The sequence below is a fragment of the Spermophilus citellus genome, assembly GCF_964194105.1.
Source record: "Spermophilus citellus genome assembly, chromosome: 12".
Classification (NCBI taxonomy): domain Eukaryota; kingdom Metazoa; phylum Chordata; class Mammalia; order Rodentia; family Sciuridae; genus Spermophilus; species Spermophilus citellus.
This window is the reverse complement of record NC_138198.1, coordinates 49480799-49496525: the sequence shown is the minus strand read 5'-3', so window position 1 is coordinate 49496525 and position 15727 is coordinate 49480799. Positions and strand designations below refer to the sequence as shown.

Here is a 15727-nt window from a genome sequence, read left to right as displayed (position 1 = left end):
TCCTCGTTCCAGTTGATGTGTGACACGTACTCATAGCCCTTGAAGTGTTCGTACATCTGCTTGGGAGTCATCAGCTGGAACATGGTCTGCAGGGCGTGGGCGCTGAGCAGGGGAAGTCAATAGGAAGGCACATCAGCATCCCCAGGAAGCAGTCTCCCGGGGTGACCCCTGGCCGCAGCCCCCCACTGGCCCCCAGCAGCTCTTCCCTCCCACAGGAGCACACGTCTCCCTTCAAACAGGACTTGGCTGGTGATTTTGTTTAATAGATGGATGTACCATACTAAAGGTGTAACCTTACAAACCTTTTACAGATAGACCCCAAAATTAAATTAATAGGCAATTTCCTTTCTCAGTTTCTATTCCACGCAACAGGAAGGGGAGAGGAGTAGATAGCTTGACCAGACCCGCTGGGTCCTGCAACGCACGCACTCCACCGCGAAGTCCCCCCAGATGGCGGCTTTCCCAAGGGAGAAATCTCAGCGCCACACCTGACACTCAACTGCCCAGAGCCAAGAAGGACCAGAGGGCAGCTCTTGCTTAGCTTTTAGTTCTTGGTCTTTTGTTTAACAGTGTGCGACCCTGCCCGGCTCACATCTGCCAATACTGCCTGCTAGGACTGGTGTTCCTGGCCTGCTTTACGCATTCCCGATCTCTACATAATAGGCAGATCTTCTAAAACCCTCCAGTCAACAACCACAGTTGATGCAGACTACAAATCCCTTCTAGAGAGATTCCTGCAAGCTGCTTTTTCACACTGGTACGGTCTGCTAATATTTCCTAATACTCGAGGCCACCGTATGTCAAGCCAGGGTAACAGTGAGGTATGAATACAAATACACTTGCAGATGTGTGTGTGGGGGGGTGGTTTTCAAGGAAAGGAGGAGAGAAGAGTCGGCTCGCATTTTACTCTGTGTGCCGGGTTACCTGACGAGCTTCCCAGTGCTGTTCTTGACTGTACCACCCACAATCAGTTCTTCCTGCCAGTGCATGTATTTTCGGGATAATCCATGGCATCCACCATTCAAAACAAGGGCCATATCAAGAGGCCAAAATAAAAAGACAGCCACATAATTACGGGAATTAGTAGGCAGGTCACATGCCTTGTTAAAATCCAGTACATTAAGGGCTTGTTTGTTTCAGAGAGAACATTAATAACTAGGCTAATGAGAGGCGTATGGCAAATCTTACAGCAAAATCTAGCTCTATAAACAGACTTAGTTCTGTAGGTGGAAAAAAAAGAGAGATCATGGAGAATGAGGTATTAAATATGAAAATAATAAAGAGAAGAATAAACGGAAATAAGAGCAGCTTTTCTCTCTGGCCCTTCTAAGAAGGCTCACGGCTGCACTTGGGTTGAGTTCTTGTTGGGGGCTGTTGCACGGCAGTCGGGATCGGCAGGGTTGAGGCAGGGGCGGTCCATGTACCCATGCCCCACTTCAGCCTTATTCAGCATCTCCTCCCAGCTGTCTACTTGATAATTTATTTTCTTTAATTCTTCTAGGAATTCCAAAGGGTCAAAGTTGGTCCACCGCAAAGGAGGTTTACCTCTGCGAAAGAAATCAGGAGGGGAGACCATGAGAAACAACTCTCAAACTCAGGAAAAAAGTCTGCATGTCTTGTATCCACATTGCAAGAGGCTTTTTGGTAATGCTGGGACTCGGGCATAAAAATATGCATGGTCCTTTCCTGTAGGTCTGTATGCAAACTTAAGTCAGGGAAATAATTCATAATTGAAAATGGCAAGCACAGGGCTTATGAGTTAAAGAATGCACCCCCCCAAAAAAAAATCTTAATTGACAGTATATTGTATTTTATATCTAAAAAAAAAAATTAGCCAATGGACACTTCTCTAAGCAGAGGAGTAGAATCCAAAACTTAAGGGGCGGGGGAAGGAGGGGGATCACATTGTCAAATTAGCACTTGCTGGCCTACTAAATACTTTGTAAATGTCATCGATCAAAATATTTGATCTCTGTTCCCTTTAACAATTCCATACTTGTGAGCTCTCTCTGACAGCCTGGCGATCTGGCGGGGGGTCCCCCTGTGGCCTCTGCCATCACCACCATCACAGCCACTTCCCCCCACACTCACTTTTGAATTTGTGCTGTTGACAGACCAGAAAGGCTTTTGGCTGCCTGTTATGTGGTTCAAACCACTGTAGCTGCTTAACCAGGCTGAAGTCATTATTCAGAATCTCCCAACCAGAAAACACAAAACCCCTTATTTCCCATCTAAAACTGTACACTGAAGGTCAGGGGATGGCCACTGCAAATTGCTTTTGCAGATATGTGCAAGCCAGCACAGAAACAATAACCCAAGCATCAACTCTTGCATAATTAACTGAAAATGTCTACACTGATTAACAATCATTCTTTAAAAGACACGGTATATATAATATCCAACTGCTAGACTGTGACGCGTCCCCAACCCGGGCCTTCAAAGACAGGGCACTTCCTCCTTAAATGTCATTAATATGATCCAAAGAAAGGTTCGTATTTTACTCCCCAGGAAGATCTCGAATTTTCAGTTGAAGGATTTTGTTCTGATCCACACCCACTAAAAAAAAAAAAAAAAACCTTCTTAAAAAAATAAGTTAAAGGTCTAAGTGCCTGGTCTGCAAAAACCACATTTTATAAAGAGTTAAAACAAAATCGCACATACTCTGCAATAATTTGCATTTTATTTGCATATAAATAGGTTGGTAAAAGTGAATGAAATTTAATGATGCCTACAGAACTTTTTTTTTTGAAAAGGGGAAAGCCATTCTGCTGGAATCCCCTCTTCCCCAACTATTCACTCAAAAAAAATGCACATGGAATTTCAATGTTTTTATTTCTTGTTCAAAACTGAAAAAGAATCAACAAGGATGAGCAACATCCGAACCCTGCATCTGAAGAGTTCAGAAGTCAGATATCAGAAGACGGAGGACACTTACAGGAGGTACGCCGTCCCTGACTGTAACTTCGCCCCTTCCCAGAAGCAGTCCAAAGGTGTAATGATTAAACAAGGGTAAAGATATTCTATGATCTGTCAAGGTGAAAAAGAACAGGCCATGCATTAGGTGAACACATACCACTGGAGTGTTTTTGAGACTTTTTTTTTTTTTTTTTTGCAAGACAAGAAAATATACCTGATCCATGTAACTGGTTTCTGTGATAAGTTCTCCTGATTTGTAACACAAATGTTCCAATTTCCACTGCCTATTGGAATGAAAAGCAGAGACAAAAATTTCTCATAGTGATGAAGAAAATTAGTGCAAAATCAGAACAATAGAACATATAAAAAGAATTGCAATTTCTATCACTTTTAAGCATCTGTCAAAACCAGCAGAGCTTTTGCCAAGTGGAGACCAGAAAGCTTGCTCTAATGAATAATAGATAATACTTGATTGTAATTAACATGTGGGGTGTTTATGTAAATGAATGCTACCAAAGTCCTTGAAAAGTCTTGTTTTCTTAAGTGTTTTCCCAATAATCTTATTTACACCATTAATCTGCTTTTCCACATACATTAATCAACTTGAGGCAGCCCAGCTGAATCATCACAAATTCAAAACAAGCGAGGGCTAAATCAGCGAGGCTTATGACGTACCCATGCAGAATACAGTATGCATTGTAACACATCATAGATACTGTATGCTGACTTTTTTATTCATAAGCAGTGTTTGAGACAAACTTTCTTGTTCTTAACCAAGAACGTAATAAACAACATTTGCGGGGCTGACCACACTCTCGTGGAAATCACACCACCTACACAGATCAAGAATTAACTTGAAGTTTTATTATCTCTAGAAGAGTATTATATAAACCGTGCTTTCTGAATGTGTTAGAGAGATAAGCCCAATTTGATGAAAAACAGGAAATATGGAAGAGGAATTCAAGAGAAGCAAAAAAAAAAAAAAAACACACAAAAAAACAAAATAAACCTCCCCCTAAACTGCTCGTATCGGTCTCCAAAGGGAGGCCTGTCTTCATCTAACGGAGCTCTCTAGACTTTAGCCTCTTCCCTGTGCCTCCTGCTGGACCTTCTTTTTTTTTTTTTTTTTTTTAAAGAGAGAGTGAGAGAGAGAGAATTTTTAATATTTATTTATTTTTTAGTTCTCGGCGGACACAACATCCCCGTTGGTATGTGGTGCTGAGGATTGAACCCGGGCCGCACGCATGCCAGGCGAGCGCGCTACTGCTTGAGCCACATCCCCAGCCCCTGCTGGACCTTCTTAAATGGCACCTTTCTGCTGATAAGCTTTGACCAGTGCTGATGGAAACAGCCACCTTCTCTAGAGCATCAGCCCGTACTGGACAACTGTAGTGGGCACTGCCCAAGCATGGCTTTGTCCCTGCCTATCTGTATGGATGTCTCTCCTCTCCCCAAGAGCAGGACTGATGTCACCCACCCATCCATCCATCCATCCATCCATCTACCCCTTTACCCACCCATCCAACTCTTTCAAGTATGTATGTGTCTATAAATGTATGTACTCTCACACACACACATGCATGTGTAACACACATGTATAAATATACATACATGTAAAACACACACATAAATACACACATTTTAACTCTGTATAGCATCAACACAGAACCGCCAACACTAGTAGGTTCTCAGTATCACCTGACTTCTTGTGCTTGTTTTAGAAGACGTGGCTGTGCATTCACTGGCCTTAGAACCCGAAGACAAGGGGTTAGAACCTGGCTCCACCATTTAATGGTCCTATGAGCTTAGATGAAGGCTCTCATAAGTCTAAGTCCCAGTTTTTTCACCAAAAAGGAGGAGAGCTCAACTACACGTGCATTCGTAAAGTCCATTCCAATGCATAAAATTGTCCCGGCTCCATCTTAGCTTAAAGGTGTAATTTCAGTTTACAGACCCTCAAATCTTCTCCTGAGGGACATAACTGACAAACCCTCTCAGGGCAGGGGCTCTTATCTTAACCATGTCCTGGGCACACACACAGTGATCCTGACCATCTACTTTCAGAGTGTTTGCTAGGCTTCCCTTGCAAATCTGCACTGGGCATCCGCTATCTACAGGTTTTTTTGGTTTTGTTTTTTAAATATAGACTTGGAGGTGAGCTGGCCCAACTCAGTGCTGAAATACCCCCTCTTGTTTCCTAAGGTCCTTTCACACACACACACACCTGATCTGGGAACCACCTGAGGATGAGACAGATAGCTGACAGATGACTTTCCTAGATGTGGTGGTCCCTGGGGTCCTATCTACAGCTGGAATGGGTCCCGAAGCCAATCCAGGTGTATCCATAGGAGTAAAGTCAGAGCAGGGAAAAGCACACGTCCTAATCACGTTCTCTTCTCTAGATCTCCCTGGTTACTGAATGTCTGTGTTGCAATTTCTTCACTTCTATTGTGAAAAAAATAGTTATCTGTCACCCCCTTAGAGTTCAACAGTGCTGGAAAGCCTACGAGAGGGGGTGAAGTTGGATGAAGCCCACTCAAGGTCCTCTAGAAATGGAGTTTAGTGATGGCCATCTGAACAGGCTGTCAGTCAATCAAAAACGGACCGCCTGGCCTGCAAATGGACCACATGTGTGGTTCCTGTCCTGAAGTGACCGACAGTTTACATACATTAGAACAAGGATTGTTCTGTTCTAGAACTCTTCCTAAACTTTTACTTGACTCACAGCATTGTTAAGTCAGCCATGAAACTAAAAGATGCCTTTTTTAAAAAAGATGTGAATCTACTTGAGGTAGGAAGGATTCCCAAGGAGGCTCCACCCCACCCATTTGCTTTGTGATGTGCCAACTATGGATTAAAAAGAAGTAACTATTTCCTAGTCCCTCTGTTTGCTCTTTTCTTCTTAGCATTATTTATAAGGTAAAGAAAGGCAATTTAAAATATAGCTGCTCTGAAAATAGCTTAAGCAATAATGACAATTTACTATGTTACCAATACAATCAATTTTGGAAAAAAAATACCCTTAGGCAATGAAACATTTAATAGCCCAGATATACAATCACCCAAATGGATCAGAATCATTCTCACTGGGGGGTGGGACCAATATACTTCCAAAAATACATTATCAAGCACTGGTTGAACATTTCTAATATGAAAATCTGAAATGCTTCAAAATCCAAAACTTTTTGAGTGTCAATGTGATTTCACCAAGTGGGAAATTCCACACCATTAAACTCTGTTTCATGCATGAATTGCTAAAAACATTATATAAATTATCTTTAGGCTATGCTTATAAACTATATTTGAAACACAAATGAATTCTGTGTTCAGAATTTGGTCCTATCCCCAGAACAGATATCTTATTAGGTATATGCAAATTTTACTCCAAAACCTAAAATAAAAATAAAATAAAACAAAAAAGAAACACTTCTGGTCCCAAGTATTTTGCATAAGGAATACTCAACCTTACAATGTCCTTGCTTTGTTACCAAACTCTGAAAACCAAACAAGATGGGGGGGTGGGGAGTGGAGAAGACCTCAGTGACAGAGGTTCAATCCCCAGTATGGCAAAAAAGTTTTACTAGAACAGTGGGACACACCAGTTGAACTGACACTCAAGGTACATTTTCCAGGCAACTTTGCTAAGCAGGGACCTATGCCAGCAGCATCTTCCCGCCGCCTTACCCAGGTGGCCTTACCTGTTGTACATGTACACGTGGACCCGGCTGGCCTGGAGCGCAGAGTCCAGGTGTTGCAGGAGCGCTTCTGTGGTCAGGACATTAGCACCTTCTTCTTTTGGGGTCTGTATCATGAGCTGAGGATTAAACATGGCCTCTTCTCCAATCTTCTGGCGAGTATAATTTAATTCACGACTTACTTGCCCACCAACTGACAAACATGGACAGGTTTCAGTGAGAACAGGAAAAAAAAAAACCCCCCCAAAAAAAACCCAACAAAACAAACAAACAACAACAACAACAACAACAAAAAACCCACATCACCACAGATTCCTGTCGTTACCTCACCAACGGAGGCAGGTTCCTACAGAATGAACACACTCTGGCCATGCAGTGGTCTGTTTGAGGAGCAACACTCATTTCATTAATGGTAAGGTTAACCTTGCACACAATAAATATGTAAAAAATACTCTCTGACCTGCATGTCACTTCCGCAGACCTACTGGATGTGTGCTTTGTGCACATTCTAACTAATTTGCCATGTGTCTGAAGGGGGAGGGGGGAAGGAAAACTCAGACACCTTTTCCTTGTAGACTAGACCAAATAACCCTGTTACAATTTCTTTCACTTGTATAAACAATGTGCCCCTGCAGCACATTTCAAGATAAATGGCTTCAATTTACACTCTTCTCCTAAGTAATCTGGCAAAGGTAACAAGGAAATGTTTCTCCTTGTGGAAAAAGAAACAAGGAAAGGTGGCAAGTGTATGTTGGGCACCCCAACTTGCCAGGAGAAGATAAATAAAGTGATTCAAATCAGACGCACCCGGGGAAACCCCACGGAGGGGGAGCAGGCTCTATCAGCTGGGCCATCATAGGCAGTCCCTGGAACATGGTTCTATCCGAATCATCCAGAAAACACAGGTGCAGGTTGTGAGTCACCTAGGGGTGGGTGGCCTGCATTCAGGAAGCTTCCCAGGTGATCCTGCACCAACCCAGCCCTTGGGCAGTTTGGTCAGAGCTGGGCACAGGTGGCCAAACTGTTGGCACCAATTCTGCTAATGCCTTTTTTCTCATCCTCTCCCTTTCACACCCTGAGGCCCAGGCTTTATATTCTATCCTAGTTTTGAACCAGGGAAACTTTGGAAAGTAGCACCTGCCCTGGAAAGCACCTTGGGAGGATGGTACAGAGAGAGGGCCCTAGAGTGTCTCCCCAGGCCATGCACTTGAGGGTGAAGGGGGCTGGTCTGAGGAGTTCCTAAAGTCGCTGATAAGTTGAATTTTTGCTGAAAAGCAGGTCTCCTGCTAGAGTTTAGAAAAAAAAAAAAAAACTCAGTGATTTTAGCTTTCCCACGAGGAGGAATCCTTTTTCTTCAAGTTTAGTATTCAAGGACATAAACATTTGGTTTGGGCAAGTAAATAAGTACTGGGAACAGCGGGGCGTTTAGTTCTTTTGGCATATTTTATAAACAAGGGGGCAGGCTAAAAAGCAAATAATGCCCTCATTAGGAAAACTAGCGCAGAATTTCTGGCTGGCAGGACCCTCTGTGCAGGTTCACGCAGACGCCAAGGCCGCCTGGAGCTCCAGGGTGAGGCTTGGGCAGGAGTGTGTATGCAGCAGTTGGTACCTTCAAAGTATCAAGACTCCTGAGTGGCCGTGGGGAGTGGCTGAGGACCTTGCAATCAATTTTCAATTAAAAACACCCCCGGGGCTGGAGGTACAGCACACTGTAAAGTAGTGCTGGCCTGGCATGCCCAAGGCCCTGGGCTCCAGGGTGGAGGGGATTCTGGGAAACTACTTGCCACACAGGCTCATTTGCATAATGTTGCTGATGGTATCTTCCCTGAAACCCTACTACATACAGCTGCCTGAAGGCAGCCGTTCATCCAGCAGGAATCACAATATATTCTACAAGGAGGACTCAATCCACATCTTGCTGGTAGGAGGTTAAGTGATTCCCAGGGAGGAGGTGCCCAGTGGAGATGGCCTGGACTTGGCAGGATCCTCCCTCTGGCCTTATCAAAGCAGCTGCTGCAACTATGTAACCCTCGGGGCCACAACCCAGGAGTGCACACAAAATAACAAAATCAAGTGGGAGGGGCCTGCACTGAGAGTGGCCTCTTACTACACTCTTCCAGACCAGCTGCACAATGGGTCCATGATTTTAATCACAGGGATTTTCAGAAAGATTGCTGTTTCCATAATATCAAATGGAGATCAGCCAGGTCAGGGGGCCACATCTGTAGTCCTGACTACTCAGGAGGCTGAGGCAGGAGGGTAGCTATTTCTAGGCCAGCCGGGGTTACTTAGCCTGACCCTGTCTCAAAGTGAAAAATAAAAAGGGTCGGAGATGTTGCTCAGTGACCGAGCATCCCGGGGTTCAACCCCCATTACCAAAAAACAAAACAAAACAAAACAAAACAAAAAAACAAAACAACTTCATGGTCTCCATTATATTTTCACAATGTTTATTAAAACAAACATTTTAATAAAGACGTACATTTGCCATGACTCTGGAATTAGAAATCCTTTTGCTCTTCTACCTCTTTGCTCAAGTGATCACTACAAATATCTTGGCAAGGTGACGAGCAACTTCAGCCAAGACAAGACTAACACCATAGGATGACCAAGCAAGTAGAGGTCAGACCTGAATTCTAACGTCTGCTCAGCCCCCTGTGCTTGATCCTACTTATGAGTACTGTTAAGTTAATTTTTACATATTACATGGCTCATTCCTTGCCTAACATTTCAAATATGAACATTCTTGTGAGTTGCCATTCGTTTTATGGTCAGCCGTGGTCAGGGCAAGTCCTCAATTGGCAAGCATTTGTGAAGGCGCATCCTGTGTGCCAAGGGGTAGGAATGGTTTAACGGATGAGATCTGTGTACTCCGCTGCTATGTTCCAAGAGACTCACTGGCCAGTGACAGGAACAGGCAATACACCAGCAAGTCAGTAAGGACATTTTTATAGCATGACAAGTACCAGGAAGAAGTAAAGATGGCAGTGCCAGCTTGGGTGGTGGAGAAGGGGGAAGGCTACTTCCAGTAGGACAGCTGGGAAGACCCAAAGGGAAGTGACATTCAAGGTGACTGAAGAGCTGGGTGGAAATGTTCTAGGAGAGGAACAGCAAGCAGAGCCTCAGGTTTGGCTCACTGCGAGGAGAGAAAGGAATACATGTGCCTGGAGCTTGGTGAGGCCATGATGACGTCACTCACTGCTTGTGTGGGTAGACTTAGCTCCTTCTCCAGTATACCTGTCATCAACTGCATGACATTCAGATGGTCTTACATCAGTGTTCACCCAAGGCCCCGTGGTATAAGCTACAAAATCCAAACTCCTCTAGACAGCAACTTGACGGACCTGCCCGTTGCGAGCAAAAGCCGATCCCAAACCCTGGCTGAATGCCAGCCCAGAGATGTCCTCCTTATCACCCGCAGCGCGAAGCCTTGAGCTCAGGACATAGCCCAGAACCATTCCAGGTGACAAAAATTACAGTCAGGGCCTGAGAGAAAATGGTTTTCTCCTTTCTCTTTTCCATTTCCAAGGTCAAAATCTTTATATATTCTGAAAATAATCTAATGTTCATGAAATACTGCAGAGAAAAATAACCATAGAGAACAGAACAAACTGCCAAATCCAGTATTTATTAGGCAAATGAAGGCATAGAGAACCAGGTTAATAGCCATGATATGATGGCTGGGTGGTGTTCTATGAGTAATTTTTATCTGCTTTCCTTTTGGGGGGAGGGGTTCTCTCTATTTTTAAGATTTTCTTCAAGAAACATGTATAGTTAAAGGCTTCTATGTGAAAAAAAAAGGACAAGGAAAAAGAAGAAAAGTGTATTCAAAACAAGATCTGAGTTTAAAACAAGCTCAGTGCAAAAATAAAATGCATCTCTACCTCAACCTTTCCCTCTAGCTTTCTCTCTTCATCCTGCAAGCAACTACTTAAACAAAGTAACAACCAGCTTCTTTGAATAAGACACAAAATAACATTTTATGCTGGTGTGGGCTTTCCATTTGCCAAGCCCTTTAACTCACTTGTTGACTTAGAAATCAAGGGGGGGGGGGGCTGCCTTGGACAGGTAGTAAGAATGGGGATCAGAGCACCCTGGTTTCCAGTGCTACCTTTTGAGGCAGGGAGATTTGGGATAAGTCCCTAAATAGATGAGCCCCAGTAAGATTCTCTGCAACATGGGGACAAAAATGCTAAAACCCACGACACAGGATGATGTAAGGATTCACCGACACTGGTTGTAAAGCTGCCCAAGTCCTCACCTGGGGACCGGTCAGGTAGCCATTCTTTTCCTCTTTTATGAAGAGCATTTGTCATTGCCCTTACTTGGAGGAGTCAGGTGACTTGCCCAAGGTCCCCTACTAGTAAGGGGCAGAACTGAAGACACTAATCTCAAGGCAAACTGCCCTGCCAGCCACAATGCTTTTGAGCACCATCTGAGAACCTGAGTGCAACAGAGGAGCTGGTCTAGAACCAAGATTCCCATGCCGGACTATGTGAAGCTCACACCTAGAACTTTCAGAAAGCATTAAAAAAAAAAAAAAAAGCATTTTTATTTAAAGGATAATGATGCTGCCTCCAGATTTTTGAGTCATGAGGGCACATAAAAGCCATCTTCCGCTGTGAATTCTGCATGGTATTCTCCAAGAACTCAAGGCTTAGATCAATTATTTGAAAGAGGCAGGTACAGGGCATCACTTCTGCAAAGAGTTCCTTTGATCAAGCTCTGCTTAATTCTCTCCTCCCCAAACCAACCCAAGCTAGGTTTTGCAAAGCAAAGCAAGTGCAAATGTACTATTCTTTGCTTTGCAGCACAGGTAAGAAACCATTCTGCAAAAAGGTCCCCACCTCCAGACAGTCCTATTCCACTGCACTGCAGGTGTTCCCTGCTGTGTCACGGCCTTTCACACAGAACTGAAGCCATGTGTGTCATATTCACACAAAAACTCTTTTAACAAACTCTTATTGTGGTGATCTAGGTTAAGATGACCAGAGATAGACCAGCAGACTTTTTTTTTTTAACCCTATGAAATTCCAAGCCCCTTAAAGGAGGTGCTTCTCCTGTACCCTCACCTCTGTGTGCAGAGGACACAGAAGCATACCAGGGCACAGCACACAAAATATGGCATGAATAGACTAATGAATGGTCTCGGTCCTGGGAACAGGCAGTCATCTGTACAAGATATTAATTCCCCCCAAAGCCTCAAAAAGTCAATCAGTCAAAACAAATGGCCCTTTCAGCCTGCAAAGTGTCCACTCAGAGTCCAATTAGGAAAATAGGCCTGTGTGTAGTCAAGTGCAGCATTTGCATTTGATTAATCCTGAGAGTTATCTAACTGCCTCTAGAGACCCCCCCACCCCCCCACTCCTCCAGGTCCGTTCTTTCAATGGTGCGGTTATTGTGAGGATGGAATGGTACAAATTTCTAAAGGGCTGTAACTGCAAAATTATTAGCACTGGCTCATTTTCTAAACTGAAATAAATGAAGACGCAGTAATCTGGGCTACTGGCTGAACACCCACGGCTGTTGAGTTTCAGTCCCTCTTCCCCCTCCTCTTTTCTTATTCCGGAGGAGGAGCCAACTGCTCCTGAAGGTTCTGGGCGGTCAGAGTATGCCCTTGGGTGTTGCCATGGGAAAATGTTGGAAACACACGGCCCAAGGAATATTTGCTTTAAGAAGAGTCCAGACCCGGACACAGCCACTCTTGCGCCCAGCAAGAAAAAGAAAAAAAGAGAGAAAGAAAAAAAAGGGGTCATCCTATTCCTCAAATCTCTAGAAAGAGCAGTTAATAGATATTTAGCCCTAATCCCAATTCTCTTAAATTGCAAGCTTTGTTTGCAATTAAGCAAAGTGTTAAACATGTACAATTCCCCACCCCATCATGCACAGACTAAAACAACGGTATCATATTTATCAGTTTTACTCATTACAGCAGTGTGTGAACTCATGGGGGGAGACAATCAGCTAAAAGTAAAGAAATAATTTCTTAGGCAGCTAGGGAAAATTCTTTTGTTATTTTCTTGCTTAGAAAGCCTCTATTTAAAAAGGGGCTGTGTGTGATGTTTAAGTCTTATTTTGTGAAGGTTTCTGGTTTCCCACTAAAGGAGCAAAGGAAATCAGGGAGCAGGGGTGGGGGGAGATGGGAGAATTCAAACAAGAAAAAAGTGGTGGGGGAGGGAGAGGGAGGAGTGGTCTCAAAACTCCTGTTTTCACCACTGCTGATTTGTAAAGCAGTTTTCTCAAATCACTGTATAGGATGGATTTCTTAAATGCGGGTGATATTAGTGCAGCTATTTTAATAATGCCCTAAATTCAAAATGAAATCCGATTTCCTCCTAACTCACAAAATATGTACCTATTAATTTAAAAACCCCGGAGTTGGGCCCCTGCAAGGCTGTGCAGGCTGCAGGGGTGATGCCCAGGCAAACCCACCCCCTTTCACTGCCAGCTGCACGTGAAACACATCTGACCCAAGGGTAGCCCCAAGTGCCCGTTCTGTTCTCACCTTCAGTGATCTCCATTAGCAGAATCCTTACTTAAATCCAGAAAGCAGGAACAAACCTGAAGACCCTTTATTTTGCACCATACCTTGGGCCACCCCCCAGTGTGATATAACACCCGTGCAGCCTGGGGATAAATCTTAGCTTTATGCACAGGTGAACCCGCCCAGCAGGCCTTCCCTCACGCTGTAGGGGGTCCTGAAGGAAGCAGAGCCTCTCCTGGCTTGGCTTCCCTCACCTTTCAATTTAACCAGGAGCAGATGACAGAGATGAGGCTCACAGAAACTTGAGGATGCTGCCAGGAAGACTACAACTTTCTTCCTGCCCCTCCCCACCCCAAGAATGAAGCTCAGAGTAACTTGAGGATGCTGCTAGGAGGACTGCCAGCCTCATTCGTGTGTGTGTGTGTGTGTGTGTGTGTGTGTGTGTGTGGTGTGTGCTGGGGCTTGAACTTAGGGCCTCATGACACGAGGCAAGCGCCCTACCACTGTACTACATCCCCAGCCCCAATCCAGCATTTTATAAATTGATCTGACCTAATGAGGCAACATTATCCAAGCCACATCTTGCTCTCTGGCACCCCAATCCCACATGCTATTCTTTGCCATTCACTCCAAAGGGTTCATTTATCTGGGTTCTGGAGTTCTAGATCTTGACCCTGCAGCCCAAAACACAGGGACCACTAATGCGCTGGTTCCCTGCAAAGCCAAGGGCCCACCCTGCTCCCCCCCTCTCAATCCCTCACTCTTCTTAAATAGGAGATGGACCACCCTGCCTCGTGGCACACAGCAGTGTTTACATTGCAATACTCGGCTGTGTAATACATCTGGCATTTTTGGGCAAGATTCCTGAGCTAGGGGCCAGAAGCCCTTAAGCAATGATTTAAGGAGAAAAAAAAAAAAAAATCATGCACACTGACTTAACAAAGCCTACTTCCAGTTGCTTCTGCTCCCTTCTCTCCAGGTTACATCAGTAACTGCAAACTACCTTGGTTGCTAAACTGAGTAAATGTGCTTCTTCTTTTCATGGATCCTAATAATAATAAACAAACTCTGTGCTGTGATATGGGGACTTGCTTCTCTCTGGCCTCCCCCCTTTCATAGCCAGTGGTGTTATGGGACCCACATACAGTGTGCACTATTTGGGCCAACTCACACCTGGGTTTCTGGATCAGAAATAAGGTCCTGCCTCCACACTGTAAATCTCTCCAACAACAAACTTGTAATTCATTAGCAGGTACATGACTGTCCACCACGGATACAGTTTCCTGAACTATTTTCCCAACTATGTTCTAAGGCCCCCAAAACCACAATAGTCCTGTCTCTGCTGAAAGGGCTGAGGATGCATCATTTTACATGCAAAATTCCTGAATACTTCCCCAATAGTCAAGCAGTTCCTCAATGATAGCCTTCTACTGTTTGGGAAGGCTAATTATCTCTATCAAACCTAGTTAAAGAGTACATATGTAGACAAAATTAGGCAATGCAGTGTAAAGGGATGGGAATATCCTAAATCCAACTAAAGAGAGGAAAAAAAATATTAAAAAAAAACTATGAAGTATTATCATAAAGCACCCCAAATGAGGGACTGACTGCAAAGAACAACAGGAGAGTTTATATTTTGATTCTGTATCTTTAAAGAATGTTCCCATGGAGAAGACTCCAAAGAGCTTCCTCCTCCAGAGCAGGCAAGGTGCATCCACTAGCAAAGCCTTTGATCTCTCTGATGTCAACCAAGACCTTGCACAAGGACTGAAGAGCCAAGGCTTCAGAGTCAGCCAAAATTTGGATAAGAACATCCATCTTCTTTGATCTCTACCCAACTCCATATTCCCACTGGCTTGGGTAGGGGTTCTATCCAGGGAAGGCCTGAAGGAGGGCACCTGGGTGCCAATGTCCTAGTTTATTTTACTCAGCAGCTCAAGAATGCTACAGGACCCTCCTGTTCCCTGTTTCATGGGCCACAGGAAGGACACATTTCTCATGCTCTCTGGTGGTTTGGTATACACTGAGAGAACATAATGGGTTCTAAAGTGACCTCCAAAGTCCACAAAGATGTCAGGCATCTTCAGCAGGAGACACACATCTGCCCAAAATAACCCACCCAAGAAGCAACTCTCTGGGCTGGTCTTGAAACCAACATGAGAAACTCAAGGATGCAAGGTCAGCTCTCCATCTAGTGTCTCCCACAGCCAGTTTCAAACTCCCTCCTGTCCATCTCTGACTAACCAGACGTAGGGCCATTGCAGATTCCACACGGCGAACTCCAGGATTCCTCATAGGAGGGAATGGCTGGGGCAGCTTAGGTCTGGCTGGGAAAGTGGAAGGAAGGGTGGGATGAAGAGAAGGAAGGAAGGGACCAGGAGAGGTTTGGGGAGGCCCCAGGGGCACAGGGAATAACAGTACTACAGGAGCAAACCCACCCAGGTGGGCCAATTGTTAGGGATGTCCTAACTCCCTCTACTTTTGCTCCCCACCAAGAGCATCCAAATAGTGCCAAAATACTATCCTGCAAAACTGCTTCTATTAAACCGGATCCCCTTTAAAATCATTTTAAAATCTCCCTGTGTTTGTTTTAAAAGCGAATAGAACTTTTCGAGCTGAACACACGCCCTAA

General features: G+C 44.3%; 1 protein-coding gene across 2 annotated transcripts in view; it reads right to left on the bottom strand.

Moving 5' to 3' along the window:
* Positions 1–13: 13 nt before the first annotated feature.
* LOC308631467 (protein patched homolog 1-like) overlaps positions 14–15727 on the bottom strand; it is a gene marked incomplete at its 3' end in the record, with an annotated part of 30528 nt that continues 14814 nt past the window's right edge. The window contains exons 3-7 of one of the 2 annotated variants that reach the window (XM_081262708.1): positions 6615–6804; positions 3131–3200; positions 2936–3027; positions 1349–1547; positions 14–102 (exon numbers count right to left, since the gene is read on the bottom strand). In XM_081262708.1, the coding sequence (XP_081118834.1) occupies positions 31–102; positions 1349–1547; positions 2936–3027; positions 3131–3200; positions 6615–6804 (623 nt within the window). Of the gene's footprint in view, positions 103–1348; positions 1548–2931; positions 3028–3130; positions 3201–6614; positions 6805–15727 lie in introns of those variants that run through there. The other variant, XM_081262709.1, reaches the window with a different exon arrangement.